This window comes from Perognathus longimembris, chromosome 23 (genome assembly GCF_023159225.1).
Source record: "Perognathus longimembris pacificus isolate PPM17 chromosome 23, ASM2315922v1, whole genome shotgun sequence".
NCBI lineage: Eukaryota > Metazoa > Chordata > Mammalia > Rodentia > Heteromyidae > Perognathus > Perognathus longimembris.
Window position 1 is genome coordinate 28,503,083 of NC_063183.1, and position 27,562 is coordinate 28,530,644.

A 27,562-nucleotide genomic window follows, 5' to 3' on the forward strand; every position below is an offset into this window, starting at 1 on the left:
ATATGGTTTTCCTTTGTGTCATGAATATAATTTTTACTTTCGTTGACTCAAATCTATTCTCTTAAGTATTCTTGTCATAGTGTATTTGAAACCATTCTTAAGACTTTAATTCCAAGTTGGAGTATTGAATCAGTGCATCAATTGAAAGTACAATTAGTAGCCCGGTGTGGTGGCTCACCTCTATAAAATACTAGCTACATGTACATATGACCACAAAAAATGATGCTAATCAAAAGGATCTTCAAGATAGGGAAATAAGAGGCTTGTGTATGTGTGTTCGTGGTTTGTTTTTTAGTGTTCTGTTTGCAGTTATTTCTTTTGTTCTTTTTTTTGTTTTCTCCTTTAGTTTATTCCCCGTGGTCATTGTTTGTGATTTCAGTACCCTGTGTCTTGTATATAAGTTTATCTGATTTGGAAAAGGGAAAGGGAATCACAGAAAAGGTGGAACAGAGGTGGACCCGATGCAACAGTGATACTCACTAGACACTACGATGGAAATGAAAATTACAATCTGGGGAGGTGGGAAGTCAAGGGGAAGGCAAAGCAGGAAAAAAATGAGGGAGGAGTAACACTGCTCAAAAAGAAATACACTCATTACCTTACTTATGTAACCCCTCTAGAGCTACATCACCTTTACAATAAAATTTAAAAAAAATTAAAGAAAAACCTAGGTATATATTGAGTTTCCAAGATTGTAAGGATGGCTCTAAGCCTGTTTTGCTTATTTGAAAAAAAGCCTTGTATCTTTCTTTACCAAAAAGTAAAAATAAAATAAAATCCTACTGACTCAGGTGGCTGAGATCTGAGGATCATGGTTTGAAGCCAGCCAGGGCAGGAAAGTCCATGAGATTTAGCCAATAAACCAGCAAAGGTCTGGAAGTAGAACTGTGGCTCAAGTGGTAGAGAACTAGCCTTGAGCAAAAAAGCTAAGGGACAGTGTCCAGGACCTGAGTTCAAGCCCCACTACCAGAACAAAAGGTAATTAAATGAAATTTATAGGACCTTTTGTGACCTGTTAGAAATTAGATTTCAGCAAATACTGTTATTTCCAGGGGACAAAGGAGTGAAGATAAGGGGCTGGAAAGAAGGCCTCGTGGCAAGAGTGCTTGCCTCTTATACATGAAGCCCTGGGTTCGATTCCCCAGCACCACATATATAGAAAACGGCCAGAGGTGGCGCTGTGGCTCAAGTAGCAGAGTGCTAGCCTTGAGCAAAAAGAAGCCAGGGATAGTGCTCAGGCCCTGAGTCCAAGGCCCAGGACTGGCAAAATAAAATAAAATAAAACTTAAAAAAAAAAAAAGGAGTGAAGATAAAAGAGAAGGGAGACACATTAGGGAGATTGGCAGTCCTTTATTTTAAAACCAATTTTGATTAGAGGTACAAGCTTATCATGGGCCATGTGAGTTAGCTGCATTTGTCCTTATTGCTATAAAATTCACTTTAGGAATTTAACACAAATAAATCTTTATATTCTAAGCAGATTTACCCCAGTTCCAGTTTCATGTATGCTTACATTATGTGATTTGTGTTGTTTTCAGAATACTGTTCATGATTATTAGCATTTATGTTATTTATCCCATACAAAGACATGTCATCTGTTTAAACTAATTAGTATAATTTTGTTACAGGTCATGTAATGTTTGCAGAAATAAAAATGGAGAATGGAAAGTCAAAAGGCTGTGGGACAGTCAGATTTGACTCTCCAGAATCAGCTGAAAAAGCCTGCAGAATAATGAATGGCATAAAAATCAGCGGCAGAGAAATTGATGTTCGCTTGGATCGTAATGCATAATTTCAAACCACGGTTGGAACATTCCTTCATCTGTTTTGCTGAATCGCCTAGTAAAAAGTCTTTTTTTGTTGTTTTTTAGGTAATATTGTATGCTTACAAAAGCTGTAATAATGAACTTTTGAATCTCCCACCAGCTTTTAACAGTATAGTGTTAAAAATATACTGTGATTTTTGTTAATCTCAAGTTTGGGTTTCTAAAAGACGGCAAGTCTGCTCATTCAGTTTAAATGAATGGTTGTACTGTTTTTAATGAAATAAGCTATTTCTTATTGTTTTCAGTATGACATAGTAGGATTTGTTTGTTCTCGTTTTCCCAGTTTTTATCAGCTTCCTTTTAGGTAAATGGCAGATGGTTTTTTTCCCCAAAAAACCTTTGTTAGAATATTTAATTGTCCATGAAAAAAAGGAAGGGTTCAGACAAATTAGGATGTGATTCTGGCTGCTTTTAAATTGCTTTTCTTTGATGATAATTACTGTATGTTAAGTTTTGCATTCTAAAGTTGAGGATGTTTTTTATTTGACTTAAATGAAGAAATGTCCTTCTCTGCCCCTCCCTACCATTCCATTTCCACAAAACACTAATAATAATATCCACAAAACACTAATAATATCAGTCTCCACAGCCCCTTATTTTGTTATTTCCAATGATTCCAAGTTCATATAGAACTGATACCACAGCCAGTCCCAAGTATAATAATAGGCAAATGATTCCCAACTTTCTGTCCAGTTTCCAGCCATTAAAATGAACTACTAAAAAAAGAAAAATAATTGAAATATTGAGAGAGATGGTTATATAAGTGAGTCCTTTGCTGTTCACCTCTACTGGAGCTGATGGGTTTGTAAACACAGTTTTAATAAACCAGGGAATACCTAGGCACAGCATATCAAACACATTGGATCCCACGATGTTAGACATAGCCATGTCTCCTTTACCTACAGAGGAAATGCATGTGGTTAACATGTGCATACCAATACTGTATTTTATTAATACTCTTCATGAGAAAAAAACACTGGATATTTTCTTGTTGTTGGTTAATTTTGGAAAACTGTTGTTATTAGAGAAAAAGTCTTACTGAATTTGTATTTTTAAAGTTTTCTTAGGTTAGTATTTAAAGTCCTAACATTTATTTAATAAGTATCTTTATTTATTAAACCATTTTTCAATAAGGTGTGTAGCTTATTTGTTGCCTTTCACCCTAATATAACATAGTTATTTACTTTTAATGCACGATTCCGACAAATATTATTTGGGGGATTAGAGTGAGTGAAATTAATTTGCTACTAAATAGTAAACTTTTTCTCTTGAATCTTCTTTTTTCCATTTCAAAGTATGTTACTGAGGAAATAAATATTTTTAATGTCACTTTGACTCAGTGTTTTTCAGTCATGCTTGAAGAATGGACACTGTAGCTTGAGGGATTCAGTTCTTACCTTTGCGTGCAACTAATACACTTGCAATGGTGTCTGGTATGCTTGTCCCCGCTGCTAGCAAAGTAAGGCCCATCACTGTGTCTGGAATTGCTAGTGTTGCCCCTGTAACCAGCACAGAGGTCGCAAGTTACAAATGGTACAGAGACTTTCTCTGCACATATTTCAGATCCTCCGTATTAAGGAAAAAAATCATATTTTCATTTCCAAACCAGAATATGCCTCCTTAGTTGTCAAGTAGTAAAATAATTGGAATTAGTTGGTAATTTGGGTAATCCAGGTGGCATAGGGTTTTTTCTTTTTCTTTTTTTTGTCAGCCATCGTTCTTGAACTCAGGACCTGAGCACTGTCCCCGAGCTCTTTTGCTACAGCTCCACTTCTAGTTTTCTGGTGGTTTATTGGAGTCTCACTGACCTTGCCCTGGTTGGCTTTGAATGATGATCCTCAGATCTTCAGCCTTCTGAGTGGCTAAGATTATAAGCATGAGCTACCAGTGTCTGGCTGCTTTAGTTTTTTTTTTTTTGGCCAGTCCTGGGCCTTGGACTCAGGGCCTGAGCACTGTCCCTGGCTTCTTCCTGCTCAAGGCTAGCACTCTGCCACCTGAGCCACAGCGCCCCTTCTGGCTGTTTTCCATATATGTGGTGCTGGGGAATTGAACCGAGAGCTTCATGTGTAGGAGGCAAGCACTCTTGCCACTAGGCGATATTCCCAGCCCCTGCTTTAGTTTTTTTTAATGAATTAATTAATTAATTTAGTTTTGGTGCCAGTCCTGGGGCTTTGACTCAGGGCCCGAGCACTGTCCCTGGCTTCTTTTTGCTCAAGGCTAGCACTCTGCCACTTGAGCCACAGTGCCACTTCTGGCCTTTTCTATATATGTGGTGCTGAGGAATCGAACCCAGAGCTTCATGTATATGAGGCAAGCACTCTTGCCACTAGGCCATATTCCCAGCCCCCTGCTTTAGGTTTTTAATGATACATAAAGATATTTAGCAGCCCAAATTCTACAGATGGGACAATTCCTATGTGACATCCTTACAGAGGTTGTAGAGGTCCACTGGTACCTGTTTGGACTTTGGTTAATAAATGCTGATGAAACTGGTCATTTTTTCCTTTTTTAAAGAGAATTTCTTAAGAGTTAACAAACTATAGAGTTTTAAATCTATACGTGTATTAGTGTGATATACCTTTGTTTTTTCTTCAGGGAAGTCCACACATATCTAAGGCAAACAAAACTTTCTACTTGTCTTTCTAACATATCCTAATTAATACCTCTCAAATTTAATATTAGATGAACAGTTTTTAGAATGTGTTCCTTCTGGGAAACAGAACCAGAGGGAAGTTAAAAACTACTTTTTAAAAATTGCAATTGAAAATGTGTAGAAATCTTTTAAAATGCATATCAAAGAAATTTAATGAAAAAGCTTCTTATTGAATGTGTGTATGAGTACTGGAATTGGAGTTGGTTACAAACTTTGCTATTCTAGGAGCTGTTCTGTGATCTATAACTTCATTTCTCCTCTTCCTATTAATATCAACTGAGTTGTGGTAGAAAACTTGGCATAGATTTAATATGCAACCTAATTGAATTTTTTCATCTTCCTCACTTAAAAATTTCATTTTTTTTTCTATTAGCACACTCTTCTAATGCATGTATTAATTTGGGAAAAGTCAGGATCAGCAGATTTTGAGGAAGGGAGTTGAAGGTAGTAATTATTTGCGTTCTGTTGCAGTTACTGCTCTCCACCAGTGGAGTGTGGAATCACGTAGAGATGACGTGATGAGTGGCCTCAATGTGTTTATACAAACCTTGGGTGATTTTCATAAACAGGCAACAATTTGTACCTCTGATACGTTTCTGGTTAACCTTTCGGACAGCAATTCCTGATTATCTGTGCTTATATTTTTCCTTCGGGAAGCAGAACAAATTATGACTAAACAGTAGCAATTAAGTATTAATCATGAAGATAGAAGATTCCAAACATTAATGAGTGAAATGTTATTTTATATCCTCTTCAGTCATTTTGTAATGTAATTTATGTTGCTATATTGAAGAGCAAATATAACCTAGTTAAAAAGTTAAAAAGTAGATTTTTTTTTAAAACATAAGCTTTTTGTTTTCACTATGGAATAAAATTTAGTATAAGGAGTTTATTGTAAATTCCATGTATTGTGATTTAATTATTAGCATAATAGAAAGATATCCTATGAACTTGATTTTGTTTATGACTCCTTAAATCGTACTCTAAGGCTGTATAATAGTGAGAATGTAGATGACATTTAAGATACAACTTAGAAAATCTGATTATCTTATTGCTAAATTAATATTTAATCGTTCTGTAAATAGCACTAATTTCTAGCCTTGCAGAAAAATAAGTGTGCTCTTGAGCAAACGTATGCAGTTTGTTCTGATATGAAATTACTGTCTTGTTATTGCTACTACACATAAATACATACCTGTTACTGTGACCATCCAAACCAGGATATATGTGAATGTTGATATCCATAGTGCAGACATGAAGAAGGTTATCACAAAGTAGTTTTTCCAAAATTTTCGTCTACAATCTGGTGTTGTTAGAAAAAGTAGTGTAATAATAGGAAGAGATAATACCCAAAAAATTCTTTTTAAGTCTGCTTCAGGCATGTTGAAAACACTTGGTGGATCTGTTGTAGAAAAATGAAACAATTTTGAGTTTTCTCAAATGGCCAATTAAGTTAGAAATGCCCATTTAGAAAGCTATATTGAAATAAATTAGCTGTATCAGTTTTTAAAAGGCTATCTAAAACCTTTGAATGCCTCATTATGGATATTGCCCACAAAAAGAAACTAATTGAAACTCGGCAGTCAATGTAAGATGTAGTACTCAGCATTTCTTGATTTAGGGCCTTAACTCCTTCATTGTGGACCATTTATGAAATATACAGTGACAGCGGTCATGAAGTAGGAATTTGATGTCTCTTGATTTCCTACAGTATAGGTTGTCTTCTTGTTTTGGGTGTTAACTTGACCTTGTTTTGGGTGTTAACTTGACCTGTTGCCCAGGTTTCTGCCTGTACTATGAAAACTTGTATTTAGGAAATATAAAATCTTTATAGCATTTTTAAACTGCACATTTCATTCTAATTCTTAATAATGATGACTTTTTTCAAACATTATTTACTAAATTTAGGATTCCCTATTGCTAAAAGGAACCTCAGCCAATATTAGGTATGATTTTAATGTAAGGAATTTGGATTGGTTCTTGAGTTTCTTCTCACAAGACTTTTACAGATACATAACTCTTAAATACTAGAAATAATTTTTGTAAGACAGGAAAAGTCATATTTCAATTATTAAGTAGTAAATTAGAATAAGTTTCCTTAATTAAAACTAGCAACTTTCTAAATAACCACTTAAAAAAAAAGCAATTCATAGTTTTGTATGTGTGGTCACAGCTGAACTTGCCTTCCTAGTACATAAAACTAAAGATCTTGCTAATATTTCACATGGCATGTTTAAACCTCACCTGTTTTTTTCTCTTTTCTTTTCCTTTGAATCAACACCTTTCCCTTCCAATTTTTTTTAACTTTTATGTTTATTGTAAAGGTGATGTACAGAGAGGGCTTACAGTTACATAGGTCAGGCATCAACTACCAATTTTTATGTCACTTCTCAGTCAAGATCTAAGCCTTGACATTCTTTTTGCTCCTTTTTCTGGCCCCTCATAGTCTCTGTTGCCAAGCATTGATGTTTCCTCGTTTGTCTCATGTGTCCTTTTTCATACCATGGTCCTCTCCTTAGGCATCTAGGAATCAGGTCACCTCTTATAATAGCCTCTTCCAGACCTCCCTGTCTCTCACTCTTATTTCAGTAGTTCAGTGAACATCATTTCAGGGTGATATTCCTAAAGTATAGTTGTAATAATTCTTGTACTCAAACCTTCCAGAATTCTTACACTAGCACCTAAGGCTTTTGTTATTCCTTTCTTTTCTACCCACTTTCCTTACTATCTGCTTCCTTACTGTGTATATATTGATTGGGATCTACTATGCCTTGACTTCAACTCCATAGTTATTATTTCTGCAATGTATACATAATAAAGATTTTAGTTACGTATTGTTATACCAGATCATTGAGTTAAGATCGTACCTATTCCACAAATCTTAAATGTTTTTTTCTCTATCTTGTCTGACAAAACAATTTTATGCAATCTGACCCATGTCTTGTGTGTGAGGCATAGTTTCATACTATCTTCTTACTCACTCACTCACTCGATATGCCTGTGTTTTCTTTTTAAATACTAGAAGCTCCAAATGGTCTGGGACGTCTTCATCATCTCTGGATCCCCACTGTCTGATATTTGGTACTTACTAAATTCAAATTACGTTCTTGAGTTTTTCTAATGGATAGACTCAATAGTGGGCTACATATAGTAATTACCTTCTGAAACCTGATTAAGTCCATGTAAGCCTAAAGAAAGCTGAGAATAACCAGAATCTTCATGAAATATCCCACTGTCTGTTCTTGACTGCCGACGAATGAACATTTGACTTTCATCTTCCCATCCCATCAGTGTCTGTTGTTCATTACTCTCCTCCATTGCTTTGGCAAGACAGCTACAACAGGGACTGCATTTCTTCATGATATATTGATTAATTTTAACATCAAAACACAGTACCAAGATATATAATCCATATATCAGAAGCAGTAAAGTTCCTTCATACCTATAAGTTAAGGGAAATTTGTAGATTTAAATGAAAAGTAGAAGTTATAGACTTGATGACTTTAGATAGTATGTTTTTGATAATTTTCTAACAAAAACAGCATTAGAAAAAGTATCAAGAAAATAGCTCTAGATAATTTTTATAGGTTTGTTTACTCTTGGTTGTACCATTATTGCAAACTCATTGATAAAAGCCTGCCATTTTCTATATTGAAAAAGAATTCTAGATTCATTGTCTACATTTGTAGATTCATTATGAATACTAGGCATGAAAATGCTTTGAAAATAATTGGAGCTTTTAAACATGAAAATAAAGAGTAATATTGGACATTTCCCATCTCAGTTCTTGACACAGCACATTACTCAAAATGAATAATATAAAGAATGTAGTCTGTCAGTGGGTAAAGCTGCAATCAACTGTGTCCACTGAAATTTTCTAATGTAAGAACTTTGAATAAAATAATGAGAATACAGTAAGCTTCGGCTGGGTCTTTTCTGTTTGGTACGGAGTCTTTCATTTTGTTTCTTAACACAGGGTCTCACTATGGAGCCCAGGCTGACTTCTGACTCAATCCTCCTGCCTCTGCCTTTCAAGTGTTAGGATTATAGTCCTGTGTCACCTCTCTTGGCCCTTTTCTTCATGAGTTTGATATTGCTTAACTTGGCTTACGTTCACAAGAAATCCAAGATATTCTCAAAAATAAGCTGATGCCTATTTTTAGTTTCCTATACTCTTGGTTTTCTTACTTCCTATAATTAGCTAATATCACAGTGAAATGTTATATTTAGTTTTTATTTAGTGAATTGCTCTCTGTTCCAGATGAAAGAACAGACTTCCTAATTTCCCTGGTGGAAGGAATTGAATACTGTTGTTCACTGTTCCTTGCAGACAAGCACTGAGTTACAGAGGATCTTTATTATCCTAGCACTCTTGTCTTTGGAAGACAGACTATATCCCAGAATAACTGAGAAATACTCTTCCTGGCTAGATTTAAAGTTTCTCAGTAACACATGCCATACAGAGTTTCCAAGGTGCAGTACTCCAAAGGAGCATCATTTACCTTGTTTGCTATTTTTCTCTTACATCCCCTAGAAGTGCACAGCATGTGTTTGACTTTTCTTTTGTGATGCCTTCTATAATGCTAAACACCCACAAGATAAGCATCCAGTACTTATTTGAAAGAGCTTATATCTGCTCATTAAGGCACCCATGTTTTCATTTTCTTGGACCAACTCTCTTGGACAGATAATAGGGAAAACACTTTTTAATCTTCACCTTTAAACTATTGGTTCTTAGGAGAAGGCTGTAATTTCTCCCACTCAGTGAGTTTCAGAGAGAAATAGAAGGAACATCTACCATCTTTCTTCAATCTTATGACCATGGCCACTTCTGACCAAAGCTAGGGTAAGCAATAGCCAAGTAGAAGACAAGGCCTGCTGGCCTTGGGGTTTTAACAGCCAGTGAGGAGAAGGAAGAGGGATAGATTGCATGATTCATGAAAGAAAAAAGGAGATCATGAGATGATAAAAAAAAGAAATTGTGTCTTAGTAAGGAGAACCCACCAGGAGTTGTGATGAGGAAATTAGCTCAGAGACCATGGAATACAGTATAGAAGTGGCAGATAATTGAGAAGTAACAGTTCTGAAAAAAGGATATTACTTAGTCATATTTCATTGAAGTCCCTTTTGGAATTATGCTTTACAGATGAGTAGCAATCATTTTAGGCTTACCAGTAAACTTGGTTGTCAAATATTATGCCAAAAACTGCTGCTACACTAATTGCATATGCTGCACAGTCTCTAAATAGGGGCCAACAGGATAGTGTTGAAACCTGTAAAATGATAGGTTGATTTACTGTTTCCATTACTGTGTAAGGAATTCAAGTACAATTCATAGTATAAATAATACTTAAACTGTTTGTATATTTGTAGGTAAATAATGGTACATTTTGCATATTGCTTGGAGAAAAATGAATTTAAAGACAAAAGTTTCTAAACTTACACTCATTTTCATAAATTTGACCAAGACCCATTTGTGAGGTTAAATTCAATAAATGTTGTTTTTCTACTGATTAATAAATCTGATTGAACATATTACTAGAGTTTTGTTGTTAATCCAATAAGCAATCATTTGTAGTCTTTTTCAAGATAATTTTATTGAATGGTCCTTTTACATACCACATTAGACAGCAAGCCACAGGCTGCACAGATGCCAAGGAGATTGTAGATTGCAGATCCTAGAATGGTGCTAATGCCAATATCTCCCTTTGTGACAAATACACCTATAAACAAGATAGTGATAGCTAAGTTAGTGTTAACTTGGAGAAAATAAAATCCCACTGAGTAATTAAAAAGTACAACAAGCAATATTTACCTAAGAAAGCTGTGACTAATTCTGGAGCTGAGCTTCCAGCTGCCATGAAAGTTGCACCTGCTACATCTTGAGACAGTCCAAGGGCTATAAAGAGAAATGTAATTGTTATTATGCCTGATAGAGTGACAAATGAAAGTTTACATCCCCACCAACAGTGTCGTAGAGTTCCCTTTTGGCCACATCAATCCACACCAGCATTTGTTATGCTTAGTTTTTTGACATTGGCTATTTTAACTGGGGTGGGGTGGAATCTCCATATTCTGTTGATTTGCATTTCCTTTGTGGGCAGAGATGTTGAGCATTTCTTCATTTTGGCCATTTTTACTTCTGAGAAATCTCTTAAGTCACTAGCCCATTTATTAACTGGGTTGTTTCTTTGATGATTTATTTTGGGGGGCTTTAATTTTTTTGAGCTGTTAAGTATATTTTGGATATTAGGCTTTTGTTTGTATAGCTGGTAAAAAAATCTCCCATTCTGTGGGTTTTCTATTTAGCTTGTAAGCTATATCCTTTCCCATGAAGAAAAACCTTTATGTTTGATGCAATCCCATTTATCTAGTCTTAAAAAAAAATTGTTGTGATTCTGGATCTCTACTGAGAAAGTTCTGACCTGTGCCAAGAAGTCCCAGTGGTTCCCCTACATTTTCCTGTAATACTTGCATGGGTTCTGGCCTTACATTTGAGGTCTTGGATCATTTTGAATTGATTCTTGTGCAAGTGATATATAAGATGCCTCTCAATGGATGAATGCTCAGATGCCCCTCAGTGGTCAGGAAAATGTGGCATATATACACAATAGAATTCTATTCATTCATCAAAGAATGACATTGCGCCATTCATAAGGAAATGGAAAGCCTTGGGAAAAATTAAGTAAGCCAGACCCAGAGAAACAGGTTGCATGGTTTCCCTCCTTTGTGGTAGCTGAAATATCCCTACAAATCTACAAGTAGATACACTGGGTGGTAAGCAAGGACTTAGAAATGAGTATAAATGACTGAAGAATTCCAATAGTGTAATTCTTTAAAAGACTACATCAAAGCCCAACAAAATAAGTACCAGGAAAATGTGTAGTTGTAAGAGATCAAGCCAAGGGAAGAGGTGTAGAAGAATGAAGGGGGGAGGGGGAAGAACACAGGCAACCATACCACAGTACTGAGAAATATATGGGGTAGGGAGGGCTGAAGAAGGTAAAGATGTTGAAGTGATGACAGATCAAGATGCATTGTCCACACAAACTGCTTTGTTAACTGGCAAACAATTCAATACACAACCTAACATTTAGATAAGGGAAGGAGGTGGGCTGGGAGAGGTGTGTCAGAGTGATGGGGTGACACTGATCAAGATACACTGTACTCAAACTGCTTGGGTGAGTAGTACACCTACTTAAAGGTAGAATATTAAAAATAAACATAGTTTATTCTTTTGGTATTCAGGTGAACTCAGAGCTTGGGCCCTGTCCCTGAGCTCTTGCTCAAGGCTAGCACTGTACTACTTTGAGCCACACCTCCATTTCCATACATATAGCCTTGATTTGAAGCATGGACCTATGAAAACTTTAGAGTAAAAGTATTGTGCCATCATTTTTCAGATTTACAAACATGCAAGTCTAGAGACTGTTCCTTGATAGTCAGGACAAAAGTCTTCAGTTTTTTACTCTTTTAGAGCTGAGAGACCTAGTATTGCAAGAGGAGCAGGTACGTTGAAGATATAAACTCTGCCTTTACTTTGGGAATGATACTAAGACAAGGTTGTATCTGCACCAGAACTTTCCAACCAGGCTTTACTGATAGACTGAAAAACTATCCAATGGAAAGTTCCTCAGTGTCTTCTCTTGGGCCACTTGCTGTAGAGCCCCATAAGAAATCTTGCTACCTTGAAACACCATCTTAGCACACTCATGAAGAGCTCATATGGAAACAGATGCCTGAGGAATCCCTGCTGTTCACGCTTCAAAATGTTCATCTCCCCAGCCTAAGCTCAAGACTGAAGAGATTGAGCTTCCAGATATCTGTGACTTAACTGCATAAAGGGCCCTGAGCAAGAACCACCTAGCTGAGCTTGGTAAGTCCTTAGAAATAGGAGAGGCAGTAAAAATGATCATTGTTTGAAGTCACTAGTTTGGGGAGCAATGTGTTAAGCTTCTAGTAGATACTGGCTGGCTATTAATTTATTTGTTATATTTACTGAGAACCCACTATGTCAGATGCATTTTTCTAGGAATCTAGATGGGAACAAAAATGATGGTCTTGCTCATAGGGCTTTAATTCTAGTCAGGGGCTGGATAAGAAGAGCAAATTTAATTTTAGAGATAATTAGGAGTAAAGACAGGAAGGGAAGATTGTTCCCTTGCTAAGCCATTCCTCACCATTTGCCTTTGGCCATGCACTTGAATTTCTACCTGTAGTGATTAGGGGAGTGAGAGGATTAATGAGTTTCAAGGCATACATTTCATAGCATCTCTTTCACTTGTCAAGTCATTATATACATACAAGGCGTATATAATGAATCATTTACAATTGCTCCTTGTGTCCATGGGCTCTGTGGATCAAACAGTAAGGATTGCATTTTCTTGTTGATTGTTCTCTAAATGATACAGTGTCACAACTATTTATATAACATTTGTATTAGGTATTAATTAGAATTTAGAGAGGATTTTAAATATACAGGAGATATGTTTAGGTTTTATGTAAGTACCATTTTATATAAGGGACTGGAACATTGTCAGAGCTTGGTATGTCTGGAGGGGTCATGGTACCAAACCCCTCATGGATACTGAGCAATGACTGTATGTCTTCTATGTATATGTGATCATTCTAAATAGTAAATGTGTACACACACATATATATTCCCATTACCAACTGGCCATAAACATTTTAAACTGGATAATAATACAAAGCAGATTTCTGTGATTAACTTCTTTTTCACTTTAGGAATGAAGTTAAATATCTTATAGCCATGGTATATCATTCATTTCATCTAGTATTTCACCCTCAGATAGGAGTGATATAATTTACATTTTACAGATGAAAGAACAAGTCTAGGGACTAAGGGTGTTTGCTCAGTAGTAGAGACTGGTTTAGCATTCATGTGGCCCTGGATTTGATGAAACAGGTCCAGGAAGGAAATAACTAAAATTCATGTGGTAGTCATGATTTTAAATATGAGGAATTAGGAGACTGACTCAATATTGTATCTATTTCACCCCCATAATCCAACATAACAATAGCATGGTGAGCTGGAGGTATGGCTCAAGGAGTAGAGATCCAGCCTTGAGGGAGAGCGGCTTGTAGACAAGCTGACTTTAACCTGATGAGTGGCTGGATTATTATTTTCACACAAGGACTATGTAATATGTGGAACAAATGAAGAGAAGACAATGCTTTCTTTATCTGGTGGTAATGGTCCAATTTGGTGCCACTGAAGACTGACTAATAATCTAATTTAATATTAATTTAATATTAGTGGAAGAATATATTATTGGAAAAATTCAATTTCAAAGAGAAAAAAGCTGATCTACTTGGCTGTTGAAGGGAAGAAAATAGGTGGTTCTTTAGAACATTGTCTCAAAGGGCAGAATGAATAAAACCTGTTGCTATTCACAAGGCTCTAATTGAATTATGAAACAAAAGATTCTGTACAGATGGATGAATAAAACTTCAAAGATATTTTAACAAATCATATCTTAAGGTTCTAAGAATATTTTGTAAAATGGTTTATACCTTTGAACTTTAGAATAGATTGGCTTTGTCTTCTCTGACCTTTGGGTAGCATTTCTCTCTGCTATACTTTATTATTAGAGATAAATTGTCCTGGGTTTCTCTTCTTCCATAGCTATTATTCTTTTCCTCATTCTTTTACGCAAAAAGAATAACTATGTTTACTTCAGGGCATAGTAGAAATGTTCAAGGTGAATTTTCTTTGTAGGCCTAGGAAATACTGGCACACTGTTTACATAAACTACAACTTCATGGTAATGAGCTGATCAATAAAATTCCTAAGGTTTTCTCTAAGTGTGTTCTGGAATACCATGCTGGAAAGTTTATGATGTTTTGAAAAATCTTCTTAGTGTATAGTAGGAATACAGTCTAAGCTAAAATTGAGACCTGAATTCAGGCCCTGCCATCATTTTGATATAAACCTTCAGATGGTCATTTAGATAAACCTCCATTATTTGTCATCTATAAAACTGGAGGGTTTAACTATACAATATTAGATTATCTTCTAATTGTTTTAGTTTTTACCCCAAATGTAGAGTCTTTAGCACTTTTATTGTGAATTAAATTCCACTTAGAATAATTAAAAAATTATTGGAAAATTGGGAGATAAAGGAGAAAAACAAGAGGAAGAGTCACCATTTATATTAACTACTGCTATCATTTGCATGTATTACCAATCCTTTTCACATGTTTATTGTATAGACTTACACCCACAGGCAACACACAATTTGGCGTCCTCTGGCATAATTTTGAAAAGCCTGAAAACTGTCATGCTTAGTGAATAAATTCGAGTTTCGGAAACAACAAAAAAATCATTCACCTCTGGTGACTAGAGTGTATATGTCGTTTAATCCTATCTAGGGCAATAGCAAACTGATTCCTTTTATGGTTGATAAAACTTGTTCTGAAATTAATAAGTTCAAGTGTATTGATTGAAATATTTTGATTAAAATCAGCATCATTGGAATGAGTGTCTTGCATCTTAATCATATATAACTGTGTATACATGTATACACATACACACACTGTAGTGTTATTAATAAGAAAAACAAATAACTTGGATACTTAATATTTACCTAATATTTTGGACAATTAAGGAATGGATTTTGAAATTTTGTACAGTGCTTTTAAGGGTCTGGTCTAAGGCTATAATATTATAGTGGATTTCTGTTTCTTAGTATATCCTACCAGTCATGCAAAGACACTGTTTCCGAACCCTACAATTACCAGGGTTCTGGCTCCATAACATGTCCAGGATCAGAGGTCAGATGGGAACCTAGATCTTTCTGACACCAAAAGGCTGCTTATTTGACTGTCCATGTGGAGAGAGTGACTGGTATATAGCTTTATTGACATCATTATTGCTTGTTCCTGCAATTGCATCCTGGTAACAGAGTACTTAGCTCTTATTTAAATCCATCTGCCTGCTCTAGATGTCGATTAGATCCAAGGGGACCACAATTGAGATCAGAGGAAAAGAACAAAGGAAGAAACGCTTTTAGGAGGCTGAGTGCCCAGGAAGCAGCAGGAAGTGCTATTCTCAGCCTTTGTTGTCTAGGAAAGCTCTTGCCTCTGTAAATTTCATAAGGATTAAGAATCAAATAATCCTCTGAAACTGTAGGCTCTCCAAATGCCGTACTCAGAATTATTTGACTCTCAATTTTATCAATTTAGAACTAATTCTACCTGGAATTAAAACTTACTGTCTTATTTCTGAAACAATGTAGAGCATAGCTGAACATTAGTTTAAAGCAGAGGAAGTGAAAGTGATTTGGGGGAAAAAGGGCAAATATCTTACTTAAAATATGTTTTCCTAAACTTTATGAAGATCATGTTCACTTAAGACATTTTATAAACTCAAAAGGTATCAGCATAATGGAGAGATTCAAATTTCTAATTGAACAGTATATTTGTGTAACATTTCCAAAAGAGCGATTTTATATGTTGCCCAATGGAGAATTTGTCAAGTGACCAATTGTAAGGGGTTCTATGAGTTTCCTGTGTGGGCATTTTAGCAATAATTAAAGCTGTTCTAAGGAATGGTTCAGTACCTCCAAGATCCTCTATTACATATTAAAAGGAAATTGTTTTCTATTATGCTGAACTTTTGTGTTTTAGAAAATGATCTGGTTATAGAGATAATAGTCCTGTTTGTGACTTAACTTTGTTTTAAATTTATATAATGCACATTTATGTTTAAATATAATTCAAAAGTAAGATGATTTTAACAAAGATTGCTAAAATGAGATAAAGCAGTATGGATAGTAATGTAAGATAAATAAAAGGAAGTTTAAAGAATGTCCTAGAGATATTTAAGGTATAGTGCAAACTTGCCACATACAATAATAGATAAAATAAAAGAACAGGTTTTGTAAGCATACTTTCTACCTTGTGAGGTATTAGCAGATGCAGCATAGACTTGGTATTTGCTCTGAATGCATTTTTATTTACCTTGATCATTCACCTTCTCTACTTTTACCTTTCCTGGGTAAATGACTCTAACCTTTGCAGTCTGTTCTACAGAATACTGAACATTCACTAAACGTTTCCTATGTAGTACGTACTTGTGTAAGCATTTGCTTATAATTTGCTCATGTACTTGGCATAAACCCTATGAACAAAAAATGGTAACAATAATCCTGCTTCATAGCTGACGGAGGTGAGGCAGAGAGAGGGTAAGCACTTGCCTAAAGCCACAGAGTTAGTAAATAGCAGAAGTGGGAGTGGACCCAGCTGTGTCCACTTATAGGGTGGGCACTTCCAACTACCTCGCTATGGTGATTTTCCAGGAGATCATGTCCTCCCCCTCCAGTCCTTCAATGATTCTTAGCATGGTCATAGACCTTTCAGCAAGCTGGTCAGCATAGAGATACAGAAAATGTGGAAAAATCCTCAAGTGAACAGTAGCAAATATGACTGCAGAGTATGTGACTTATTTAACAAATTGATTTAAGCATGAGACTCTTAGTAACAAACTATAGAAATGATCCATGAAAGTATATTCTTAGCATGAGACTCTTAGATAAAGGTTCTTAAGTCTTTCACACACATACCTACTCCTCAGAGTATTAGCTGGAGTGAAGGAGAGCCCCTCAAGTTCATTTCTTAACCATTTCCTTTAGGCTCCTTGGATCTAACTTGGTCTCTGATAATGCTCCTCTTTTAGCTTTCTCAGAACAACCATTCTGTTTCCCTTCAGAGAAGCCACTTCTTTTCTTCAAGTTAGAAGGCTCTAGATAACTAGAGTGCGATATATTTTTCCCTGTATAATATGGATTGCTCTCACTTCAGAATCACCCTTCTGATTGTGTCATACCCTTACTCCTGCAAGGGTAAAATACTATATATTTACGTCTACTTAAGGTAATGCTTATTGTAAGGTAATGTTTATTATTTTCATTAAGCAGGACTTTAATGCCTGTGTGCTTGCCAGGTCCTAGGGACAGTGCTGTACTGTAGTGAAGAGGACAAACAGCGATTTGCCTTGCCATTCAGCAAGGGTAGGATATGGCAAAGGGAGAAAAGAGAGTTTTCACTTCCCATTGGGAAGAAATGGTATATATGTGTGAGTGAGTGTGTGTGTGTGTGTGTGTGTGAGAGAGAGAGAGAGAGAGAGAGAGAGGAGAGGGAGAGAGAGAGATGGGGTTGAGGATGCTGTTGTTCTAAGTGCAGTCTTGTGAATATAAAAAATAACAGCCACCCCATTAACTGTGCTCTGAAATGCTCAACCAATTAAACTAACCAAGTAGTAGATACAGACTGGAAATGCTGAATTTTCACCTGACATAAAACATCACTGATGACCTGATTTTAAATTTTAGAGATCAGTGTAATAATGCAGGTCTACACTCTGAATTCTCGACAATGTATATTGCTGGAATAGAACTTGGGGGCTTAGTTTAGTTGATCTCATTTTTAGAAACCAGTAATGAAGCTTAGGTTTTAATAAGTGGGTTTATGATGTTGCTTGAGGCCATATTACATAGAACATAAGACTTACTATTTTTAAGACTTCTTTTTTTTTAAGACTTATTATTCTTAAATACCAATTTTCTCTATGATAAAATGCTGGGAAAGGTGGTTTTAATCACATCTGTGTATTACCTGACTCTCAAAAAAGCTATAAGGACCTTAGGGCAAAAATGTAAGAAGGGTTGTGAAGTATAAAATGGCCAGTACTAGGAGTCCCATTGTATTTGGAGAATACACAAATGGCATAGATGTGAAACTTTGGAACAGTTCTTACAACAGTTACCCAGGCAATATGATGAAAAAACTGGAAGTTTCTGGAGCTAAGGACCATAACAGTAACTGCTGGGTGTTAACTGAAGGTAATCAGTTGCATGTAACTACTGAGAAGCCACACTAGCTCATTCCTGAACACAAAAGATCTTTGACATAGAGGTCAGTGCTCTGCAACCAGTTGAAATGGACAACATCATTGCCACGCTGTTTCAAGCACAGTCATATCTGTCACACAGCTCTTCGGGAAGATGGTAAGAGAGCTTTTTCAGTCACTTACTTTCACTGATGATTTCCAGGGAGGGTAAGAAGTACTTGTCACAGACAATAGACACAGCCATGAACATGTAGAGGATAATTAGGAAGTAGATTATGATGCCTCCGTCTGTGCTCTCCTGTTTTGTGAAAAATCCTTCAGGAAACTCTGAGGATGGAGAAATAACACACTGGGTGCTGTTTCCTGGCAAGGAAAAGGAAGTGGATGTTTGAAGAATGTTGGAGTCTCATATATTTCAAGCTTACAAGGGTTTCTTTAAGAAACTGGTGACTGGATGAAATTTTGCGAGCACAATAAAAATGGGTCATATACTTTTCAAAATGATATCTAGTTGTAGAACCTTAGGAAATTTATCTTTGAGATTGGAAAGAGATTGTTTAATACATTAATGATGGAGAAATTAAGAATTATTAAATCATCACAGCAAAAGGGAATTCTGAACCCCCCTTCTTCCCAAAGATGAAACCATGTCTCTGATGTATTTCTAAGTATTTCTAATAACTAAACAATTTCATTTGTTTTCATTTCTGAGCCCAAGTTGTCCTCAGCCCTGCAAAGAATCATCTACTATTACAATTTCTAGGATGAAGTTTTTTTTCATGATGAATTCACCAACAATAAGAAATGGAGACTTGCCTCCTTCTTGATCTCTGTGAATTACTTCAGAAGTCTCTTTAAGAACTTATTGAAGGGATCACAAGTGTTTGATATCCTTCCAACTGCTAAAAACCAGAGCAAATAGAGCAGGAAGCAAGCAAAAGTTAGGAGAGTGTTTCACTCCTTTGTCCCTTCATCTATCTGTGGCAGGGGCAGTTGAGCCCCACATCCACCTACCTGTAGCCTTTGGGAGACTCTGGAGCTGGGAGACACCAGGGAGGGGCAGGCATGTAGAGGCCCACACCCCACCGAGCAGCAGGGCCCTTCTTGCCCATGTTGAGCCCCGTCTTGTGTGCATATCCACAGTGCTGCTTCTGCAGTGTGCAGCTTCAGGGAGAAAAGGAGGATTATGTGGAATCATGTGAGGAGTCTCCTTCCTGTCCAATGCCTGCCCAGGGCACATCTCTGCAAGGCCGGCACAGGAGCCGGCCATGCTTCTGTGATCAGGAGACTCAAGACCCTGACTGAGAGGCTGCAGGAGTTGGGGAGGGCAGACAAGCCCACAGTCTCTGTGAACCCAGCCAGCTTGCATGGTATGCAAAAGCATGGCTTTGTATTCATCCTAGCCCCCTGTGTTTGTCTTTCTCTAGATCTGTGATGACCTAGGACTTGCAATTGTTTCCACTTCTTTCTCTCTCCAGTACCTGCTTCTAGAAATTGTTGTTGCTGGTGTATACACTTTTTTTTGGGGGGGGGAGGGCTATCTTGGCACCATTTTAAAATTTTTATTTGACTTTTCATCTTTGTCTCCAGTTAGGGATATAAGCAGAAAGGTAAACTAGGACAGTATAACAATTTAGCCAAGAAATTACGTTGATGTGAATGAAGGCAGTGACAAGGGGGAGGGAGAGGATATAGGTTCAAGAATGATTAAGTAAATAGAATAGCTGCTATGTGATCATCAAGAGACTGCACTTTTGGTAGAAAAAGTTACCTAAATGCAAACTGGACAGGTCAGGCACTGTTCAAATACACATTACTGTCTACCCCACACAAGCATTTGCTTAAATGTTAAGCACTTGTGGTGGTAGAGTAACCGGTGGCTAGTAGTCCAGGGTCAAGGGCCAGACCATATGATATGGGTCCTAACTCTGCTCCTTAGTAGTTATGTGACTGTGGGCAAGTCACCTAACCTTTCTGATCCTCCGATCCACTAGAGCGATCTATTGGATTTTGGTAACTACTGCATAAATGAATGCATGTAAACTGTCTAGAACAGTCCTATGCCATGTGACCAATGCTTATCTGTATGTATATATGTATGTATATGTATTTAATATCACATTGCTAATGAATATGAAAATTTTTATAGTCATTAAGGAATTTTATCATTTTAGTTTTCACAGATCCCTTGTTTTACACATAAAAATTGATGTGTTTGCTAAGTTCTAGACTTAGCAACTGGGTTTGTCTGGTGAAAAGAGGAAATTGCATCTTGATGTTTGTGATTTGAGGTTGTTAAATTCTCAAGCACCCTGTTGTCTTTCTGGGAATTGCTTTCCATTATAAAACTCTCTGAAGCTGTCATTTCTAGGAAACACATATCCAGATGTGTGTTGTGGTTGGGAGGCTGGATGATGAGACATCAAATGTAGTCCAGTAAGAGCTGTTTCTCCACAAGCTTCTGGAAGCAGCACCCTGGACCTCTGAACTTGTGGCCTCTTGTCCAGCCATGGCTAAGCCTAAGGGAAGAGGTTTTGTGGAGTGGATCTGTCTCTGAGTGGCTGCTCTGCAAAGCCGAGTACAAAGAAACACCAACACAAATGAAATGTCAGTAGCAAATACAAGCCCATAGGGGAAACTTCCAATGCACATGTGGACTAATCTAGGAAAGGGAGGATGTGTCAGGAGGTACAAGCCAATGACTATGTTACATCTATTAGGTGCTCAGTCAACACAGGTTGATTTGATGAGATTGTAATGGTTCTTGAAAACATAATCATAGAATATGTATGTGCTTAGTCTACACAAAATATCCAATTACATATGGATTCACCAAGAAAAAAAGAATTTATATGGTATAGATTATGTACTAACATTATTGCTGTTATATATTTGTACATAAATTGATTTTTACATATGAATCCTTAATTTTTCAATTTTCAAAATCTATAAAATAGAACATAGACAAAGTCACAGTTTGTTATGGTCATCAGTATTATTTTTGCAAACAGGAATGAATATACTTGTAAAACCACTACATTTATAAGTAGAACTTGGTTGCTGGTCGCATATGCCTGCAATCCCAGCTATAGCAACTCAGGAGGCTGAGATCAGAGGATCACAGTTTGAAGTAATTTGGAATAGAAAAGTCTGTGAGACTCTTATCTCCAATTAACCACAAGAAAGCTGAAGTGGAGATGTGGCTCAAGTTGTAGCATGTCAGCCTTGAGGAAAAAAAACTAAGAGACAGTGAGTGTCCAGGCCCCAGTACCAGCACAAAACAAGAAACAACCAAAACAAACAAACAAAAAAAGAACTTAGTTGGCTCCTTTCAGGCTTATATCAAACTTTGGGCTTTTGCAAATCACTGAGGAACCAGAACTTACCTTGAATCAAAATCTAAAGGGGCAGCCCAGCCTCATATTAAAAAAAAAAATCAAGATAATGTAAGAGGGTGGAATTACTGGGATCCACTTTGATATCTGTGCTTTATATATGACAAGTTGAGTCAGTTGCCCCAAATCTGAGGTCACCACAGTCAAAATGTGACTTGGCCAATATCTGTGCCAAAGTAAACAAACATACTTAACCACTCAGCTGAACCAATTCCTTAGATTGTAAATTTCATGAGGATAAAAACTGGGTACTGTGTTTCTACTGTTCAATAGAGTGCCAGGCACATGGTAGGTATTAGTTAATTTTGGTGAATAAATGTACAAATAGATAACGTATGCCATATTTTTACTTGACAGCATACACAGGGCCTGTAAAAATTTATCAGGCCGTTTCTGACCTCCTTTTTGTCTTATTCAGAATGTCACTGCACAGTCTCTAAGCACTTGCTAGAGATGGCCCCTAGCCCAGCAGCTGGATTAGCTCTTCAGCTCCACCTGCTGATGCATCATATGGGTGTTGGGCCTTCTCAGCTGCCTCTGGGAGCAACCATTGGAAAATGTACTATTTGAGCTGTGAGAGCTGGTACTCTACAAGGAAGGTGGGTCTAGAAATGTTAGTCACACTTTGCCCTTTATATCTGCACCACTATCCCTCAGATGAAGGTTCTCATAGGCTGCCCCAGTGACTGTGAGGAATGAGGAGGGGGAAAGAACGGAGGCAAGGGGCTACTACTACATACTTTGGGGCTGTAATTAAAGACCTGAACACAGTTTCTGCTGCTTCTAACTCTACGACAGTATGTTTTATATAAACTATAACTTGGCAGAGTGCATGGCTCTTGATGAAAATGAATGCCCTGTAGACTGTCAGCTGGGAGATGTATGAAGAAATAAGAGATTTTCCTTAGCTCTATTTGCACAAAATAGAACTTGATATTCTTGGTACTAGTTACTCTCACTTCATTTATGCTAGCCTTACTCCTTCGCTCTCAGAGCTTACTCCAAAGCTTTTTCCAGAGCATTTTTAGTATTTGGTGGTTTACAGAATGATCTAGGAAATGGCCTGCCTCCCTCCTGGCTTTGTTTTTCACCTCCAGCTCTATTTCATTGGGGTGCCCAGAGGGGGTGGCAAGCGAGGACAAGAAGTGGAGGGGCCCTGAATCAAGCACGACAGAGTGTGCAGATTTATTTTCTTCACTTTAATATAACAACGCCCCTCAGGGTCTGAGTTAGCATCATCATTTTTCCTTAGTCTGCGATGTGAAGGCTGCCATCTCCTCGTAGGGAGATTGATGCTCCTTTTACTCTGACTAATCAGGACTAAGAAACTCAGCAGGGATTCTTCAAAATTTTCTGGGCTCAGAAGCTCTCCCTTAGGCTTGGAAATCAAGAGTCATAGAGCTCATTAGGACTAAACATAAGACAGTCTTGTCCAGGAAAAGAAGGCCAATAAACACTTTACTATTCTCTCCATGCTGAGGGTAGGCTATATAATCATTTAATGTCTTTTCTTAGCAAGATTCAGGTGGTCATATCTGTCTTTCTATGCAGCTGGAGAAGCAAGGAAACAGACATATCTTGACCACAGTAACGTGAATAGACTAGTGGCCTATGCCATATAGTTAAGGCTTCTAGGAGTAGGACTGTAGTCACTCTTAGCAAGTCAAGATTTTGAATGCATGGCTTGCATTGGGAAACCTAGACTGCAACCTAGCAACCTAGACTGCTGGTTTGGGTAACAGCCCTAGAACTACTGAATAATAATATAATAATCATCGTCTCTTCTTTCCCAAATCTTCTAGTTCTCCTTCAAATTGGAAGCATACTGTGGCATACAAACATGGACATGGGCCTCCCTGAGCCCTTTGAGGAACAAATGCCCCCAGCATTCAGCAGTGTGTGGAACACACAGAGCCTCTAGCTTGCAAACCTTACATGGAAAGAGGCTGTAGGAGGCCACTCACCTGAGGTCATGTCAGCCAAAGCTGAGGAAGGCAAGACTATGAAAACTCAGCCATTTCAGTGTGACACAGAAAACTCTCAATTCAGAGCACCCTGCTGATTTGGCTGGGGCTTTCCACCATCCAGCTTCTCTCCATGACTTTCCTTCCCCAAGTGCTGAGCCCCAACACATATCCCCAACTCCACCTAAGTGACAACTTCTTCCATCTCAGCAACAGGTGTCTCACCTTCTTGGGAGCTTGGCAGAGTTTTGTGCTTAGACATCCAGACTTTACTCTCGATACATAAACAATGACTTTTAGATTTTAGGAAACTACTTGTTTTCTTTCAGCAAATCTTGGCTTTCAGAACTATTTTCTATGGATAGAAGAATAAAAGTGAATTTGAAACTCAAAGTTGAGGAATGACTCCTGTTCTAGGTTGTGCCTGGCCTTTACTTGAACCCATGAATGCCACTGATTCAATGTGAGCAGTAGCCATAAGACAAAAAGCAATAAAAAAAAGTTGGAAAACATTATTCCCATGTGACTTTACTAAAAAGTCATACTCTGCAGCACCAGACAACTGCTGAATGTCTTTCGATCAAGCTGCAGTACTTGAATCCCTTGGGCTGGCCTTGTCTTAGTCTATTTTTCAGGAGGACTCTATTGTTCTAAGCCATTTAGCAAGTACCTACCCCAGTAAGCATGAGATCTTGAGTTAAAAAAAAAAAACAAACCACAGTAAAGAAAAATAAAGTGCCATGAAAGTCACTCGTCCTATATGGCCAAGTAGACAGTTTCCTAAAGCGGTTCAGTGGCTGGGGAGTTGTTGGTGGAGCACCCGTGGGCCCTGCCAACACACTGGAGAAGTTCCAGTGCTAGGGGACAGAGTGCTGAACCTGTGTCGCTGGAAGCCAAGGATGGTTAGAGCATGTGTTTCTCGGGCCATACCTGAATGTCAGTGGTTTTTGTTGTTGTTTTTCTTCCAGGAGACGAAACCCAGGGACTTCTCCTTGAAATCTCATTTGGAAAAATAATAAAAAAACAAAACAAAAATCCAACGCACTTAGGTTTCTGGACCTATTTTTTTGTCTCAAGGAGGCGTCACTATCACTTGGCTACCGTCGCCATGGTGGTTAGAGTTACCCGGATGTTGGGGCCAGCGTCGAGGGTGGGGAGGAGCGAGCGCGTGGGAAACGTCTTTACGTTTCCTCCCTCCTTGCAGTCTCGTCTCTCGTGTTCTCGCGAGACTTGCGTATGCATCCGGGGAACCACTCAAGTGAAGCGCAGCTCTCGCCGCCGCCATCTTCTGAGAGGCTCCGGGTGAAGCCATAGGCCGAGGGCCCGCACCCCGGCGGCCAGCCAGCCACCTACCCACCCGAGCCGCCGCTCCACCAGAGGAATCCGGGAGGGAGGCCAGGCCCCACGGCCACGGCCGGTGCGTGACCCGCGCCCTACGTCTGAGCCCACAGCCCAGGGCGGCCCGGGGGGCCGCCATCCCTGAGGCCTCATTCCAGGCCACAGAGCGGGGCCTGAGACTGGAAGTGCAGATTATCCTAAGGAGAGAATTGAGCGGGCAACAAACTGGAAGCTAAGACGGACTACTCATTGTCTGGGACTGAGCCTCTCTCCCCCTCCCTCCTTCCCTCCCCCTCCCTCCTTCCCTCCCCCTTTCTACCCCACCCTCTCTTCCTCCCCCCTTCCTCCTCTCTTCCCCTTCCTCCCTTCTTCCCTTTCCTCCTCCTCCTCCCCCCTCCCCCTCCTCCTCCCTCTCCCCCCTCCTCCTCCTCCTCTTTCCTTGTGGGTGTGTCTGTTCTGTTTTGAGTTGTTTTTGTTTTGTGATTGAAGGTTGCTTTTTAATTTTGTTTATCTGGGTTGATTTAGTTTTATTTGCCTTTCCCCTGTTTTTTCTTTTTTTTGTTCTCCTTTTTCTTTTACCTACTTTTTTGTTGTTGTTATTGTATAGATGATGTACTGATGGGTTACAGTTACATATGTCAGGTGATGAATGCATTTCTTTGTGAAGAGTGTCACCTCTTCCCTAGTTTTCTCCTAGTTTTTCCTTCATGACCCCCTCCCCCCAGCCCCCAAACTCCCAAGTTCGTTTTCAACATAGTACCTCCTACTCTCTTTCTGGTTCCACCTCACCCTTTCCTTAAGCTAGAACTCTCATATATCATCTCTTCTGTTGGTGAAGCTTTCTGTTTTATTATTTAAAAAAAAATCCCTCAGCCTTCAGTTTGGTCATTTTTCAGAATTTGTATCTGTATTGAGATCCTTTTTTATGTTCTGCATTGAATTCCTTACTTCAATATTTTGTTGGCTGTGATCTCTCTTAGCCATGTAGCAACATTTTATTTGAGCAGAATAGATGATCTGGAAGACAGTTTTTGAGCTGGAAGACAGAGTTGGATGCACGTGCATAGCCTTAACTACCCTTTCTTTGTTTTCTGTGTTTACTGTTTTAACTATATAATCTGTTTGGTCTGCCTGGGAGAACAGCCTTTCCCCCCTTCCTCTTCACCTGCCTGAAACCAGTAATCATGTGACTGTCAATCACTTGACTGTGAGTCAGCAAAGGACCCTAGACTCTGAGGTCACTTCCTCAACTGCTGAAGTCACTTCCTCAACTGCCCAGTCATACCTCCCTCTGACAGTGAGAGGCTCCCCAGGCTGAGATCACTTCCTCATCTGATGTGGTCCTGCCTCCTGCCTTTCCCTATGTAATCCTGGTCAACCCAAGTTCCTCTCTCTTTTTCCTTCCTTTGTCTCTCCCATGCCCTATCTTGTGCAGGCCGGCAGTTTGCTCCCCCCAACCCCAGATAAACTTTTTTCTGCCTGAACCATGTGTTGGTTTCCTTTTGTCAGACCTTAAACTGACATGGACAGCTTGTTTCTGATCTGGTCTATTGGGTGTTCTAAAAGCCTCTTGTACTTTGATGGGCTTTTTTTTTTTCTTCTAGATTTGGAGAGTTTTCTGCTTTTATTAAATATATTTTCTGCCTTTAGCTGTCCTTTCTTCTCTCAAAGCCATTAAATGTAAATTAGGCCATTTGAGCCCTGAAGTACTTTGCAGATTCTTTGTATAATTCTTATGGTTTTTCTTTTTCTTTTTTTTTTTTTTGAGTGAGATATTTTTGTTTGTTTTGTGTATGTTTTCACCATGGAAAATGTTAAGGTATGTGTATGCATGGATGGAATGATCCAACAATGAGAAAGATACTGATAATATAGCAAGAGAAGGATCTGTGAGATATTTGGGATTAGGCTCCCAAGGACTTTAGAGGTGACACTGTCCTCCTTTCTTGGAGGAGCTCTGTCTCCTTCACTGAAACAAGAAGAGAGGAGAAGGAGGCTGGGGATATGGCCTAGTGGCAAGAGTGCTTGCCTCTTATACATGAGGCCCTGGGTTCAATTCCCCAGCACCACATATACAGAAAATGGCCAGAAGTGGCGCTGTGGCTCAAGTGGCAGAGTGCTAGCCTTGAGCAAAAAGAAGCCAAGGACAGTGCTCAGGCCCTGAGTCCATACCCCAGGACTGCCCCCCCCCCCCAAAAAAAAAAGAGAGGAGAAGGAAGTTGAGAGATAAAGGAGACTCACAGATTGGGTGGAATAAAGGATGCTATGCCTTCTTATCTGATAAGTTGTTTTTTTTAATCATGAAGAACATTTAAAAATGATGTCTAATTCTTACTAAAGAGGATCTGAGGAGAAAGACAATGGGAAATAATAATATCTTGAGACTGGAAAGGTAATTGGTTAGGGAACATGAGAGGAGTGTTGAGAATTTTCTTCAGGTTTTAAACCTTGAATTGAGGGTTAAACATGCACTGTGTGTGTGTGTGTGTGTGTGTGTGTGTGTGTGTGTGTTCATC

The 27,562-nt window shown here is 38.3% G+C and overlaps 2 protein-coding genes across 6 annotated transcripts in view; one reads left to right on the forward strand and one right to left on the reverse strand.

The window, feature by feature from the left end:
- The window catches only part of Myef2 (myelin expression factor 2), a 28,535-nt gene extending 25,380 nt beyond the window's left edge, over positions 1-3,155 (forward strand). For all 5 annotated transcript variants that reach the window (XM_048332984.1, XM_048332986.1, XM_048332985.1 and 2 more), the window contains one exon: positions 1,629-3,155. In XM_048332984.1, the coding sequence (XP_048188941.1) occupies positions 1,629-1,792 (164 nt within the window). In that variant the 3' untranslated portion in view covers positions 1,793-3,155. The remainder of the gene's footprint in view (positions 1-1,628) is intronic.
- Slc24a5 (solute carrier family 24 member 5) lies at positions 2,403-19,484 on the reverse strand. Its single transcript, XM_048332055.1, has 9 exons — positions 19,364-19,484; positions 18,533-18,712; positions 10,295-10,378; positions 10,099-10,202; positions 9,652-9,752; positions 7,638-7,921; positions 5,675-5,881; positions 3,224-3,325; positions 2,403-2,725 (listed from the first exon to the last, which is right to left on the reverse strand). Exons 1-9 carry the CDS (start codon positions 19,482-19,484, stop codon positions 2,403-2,405), a joined length of 1,506 nt encoding a protein of 501 aa, XP_048188012.1.
- Positions 19,485-27,562: the final 8,078 nt, after the last annotated feature.

Coding starts and splice junctions, on each gene's coding strand:
- Slc24a5 (XM_048332055.1), bottom strand. CDS start 19,484: ATGCACACAAGACGGGGCTCAACATGGGCAAGAAGGGCCCTGCTGCTC. Junction 9,753..10,098: donor GTGGCTTGCTGTCTAATGTG/GTATGTAAAAGG, acceptor ATCATTTTACAG/GTTTCAACACTATCCTGTTG. Junction 7,922..9,651: donor TTTGACAACCAAGTTTACTG/GTAAGCCTAAAA, acceptor CTTAACTTATAG/GTATGAAGGAACTTTACTGC.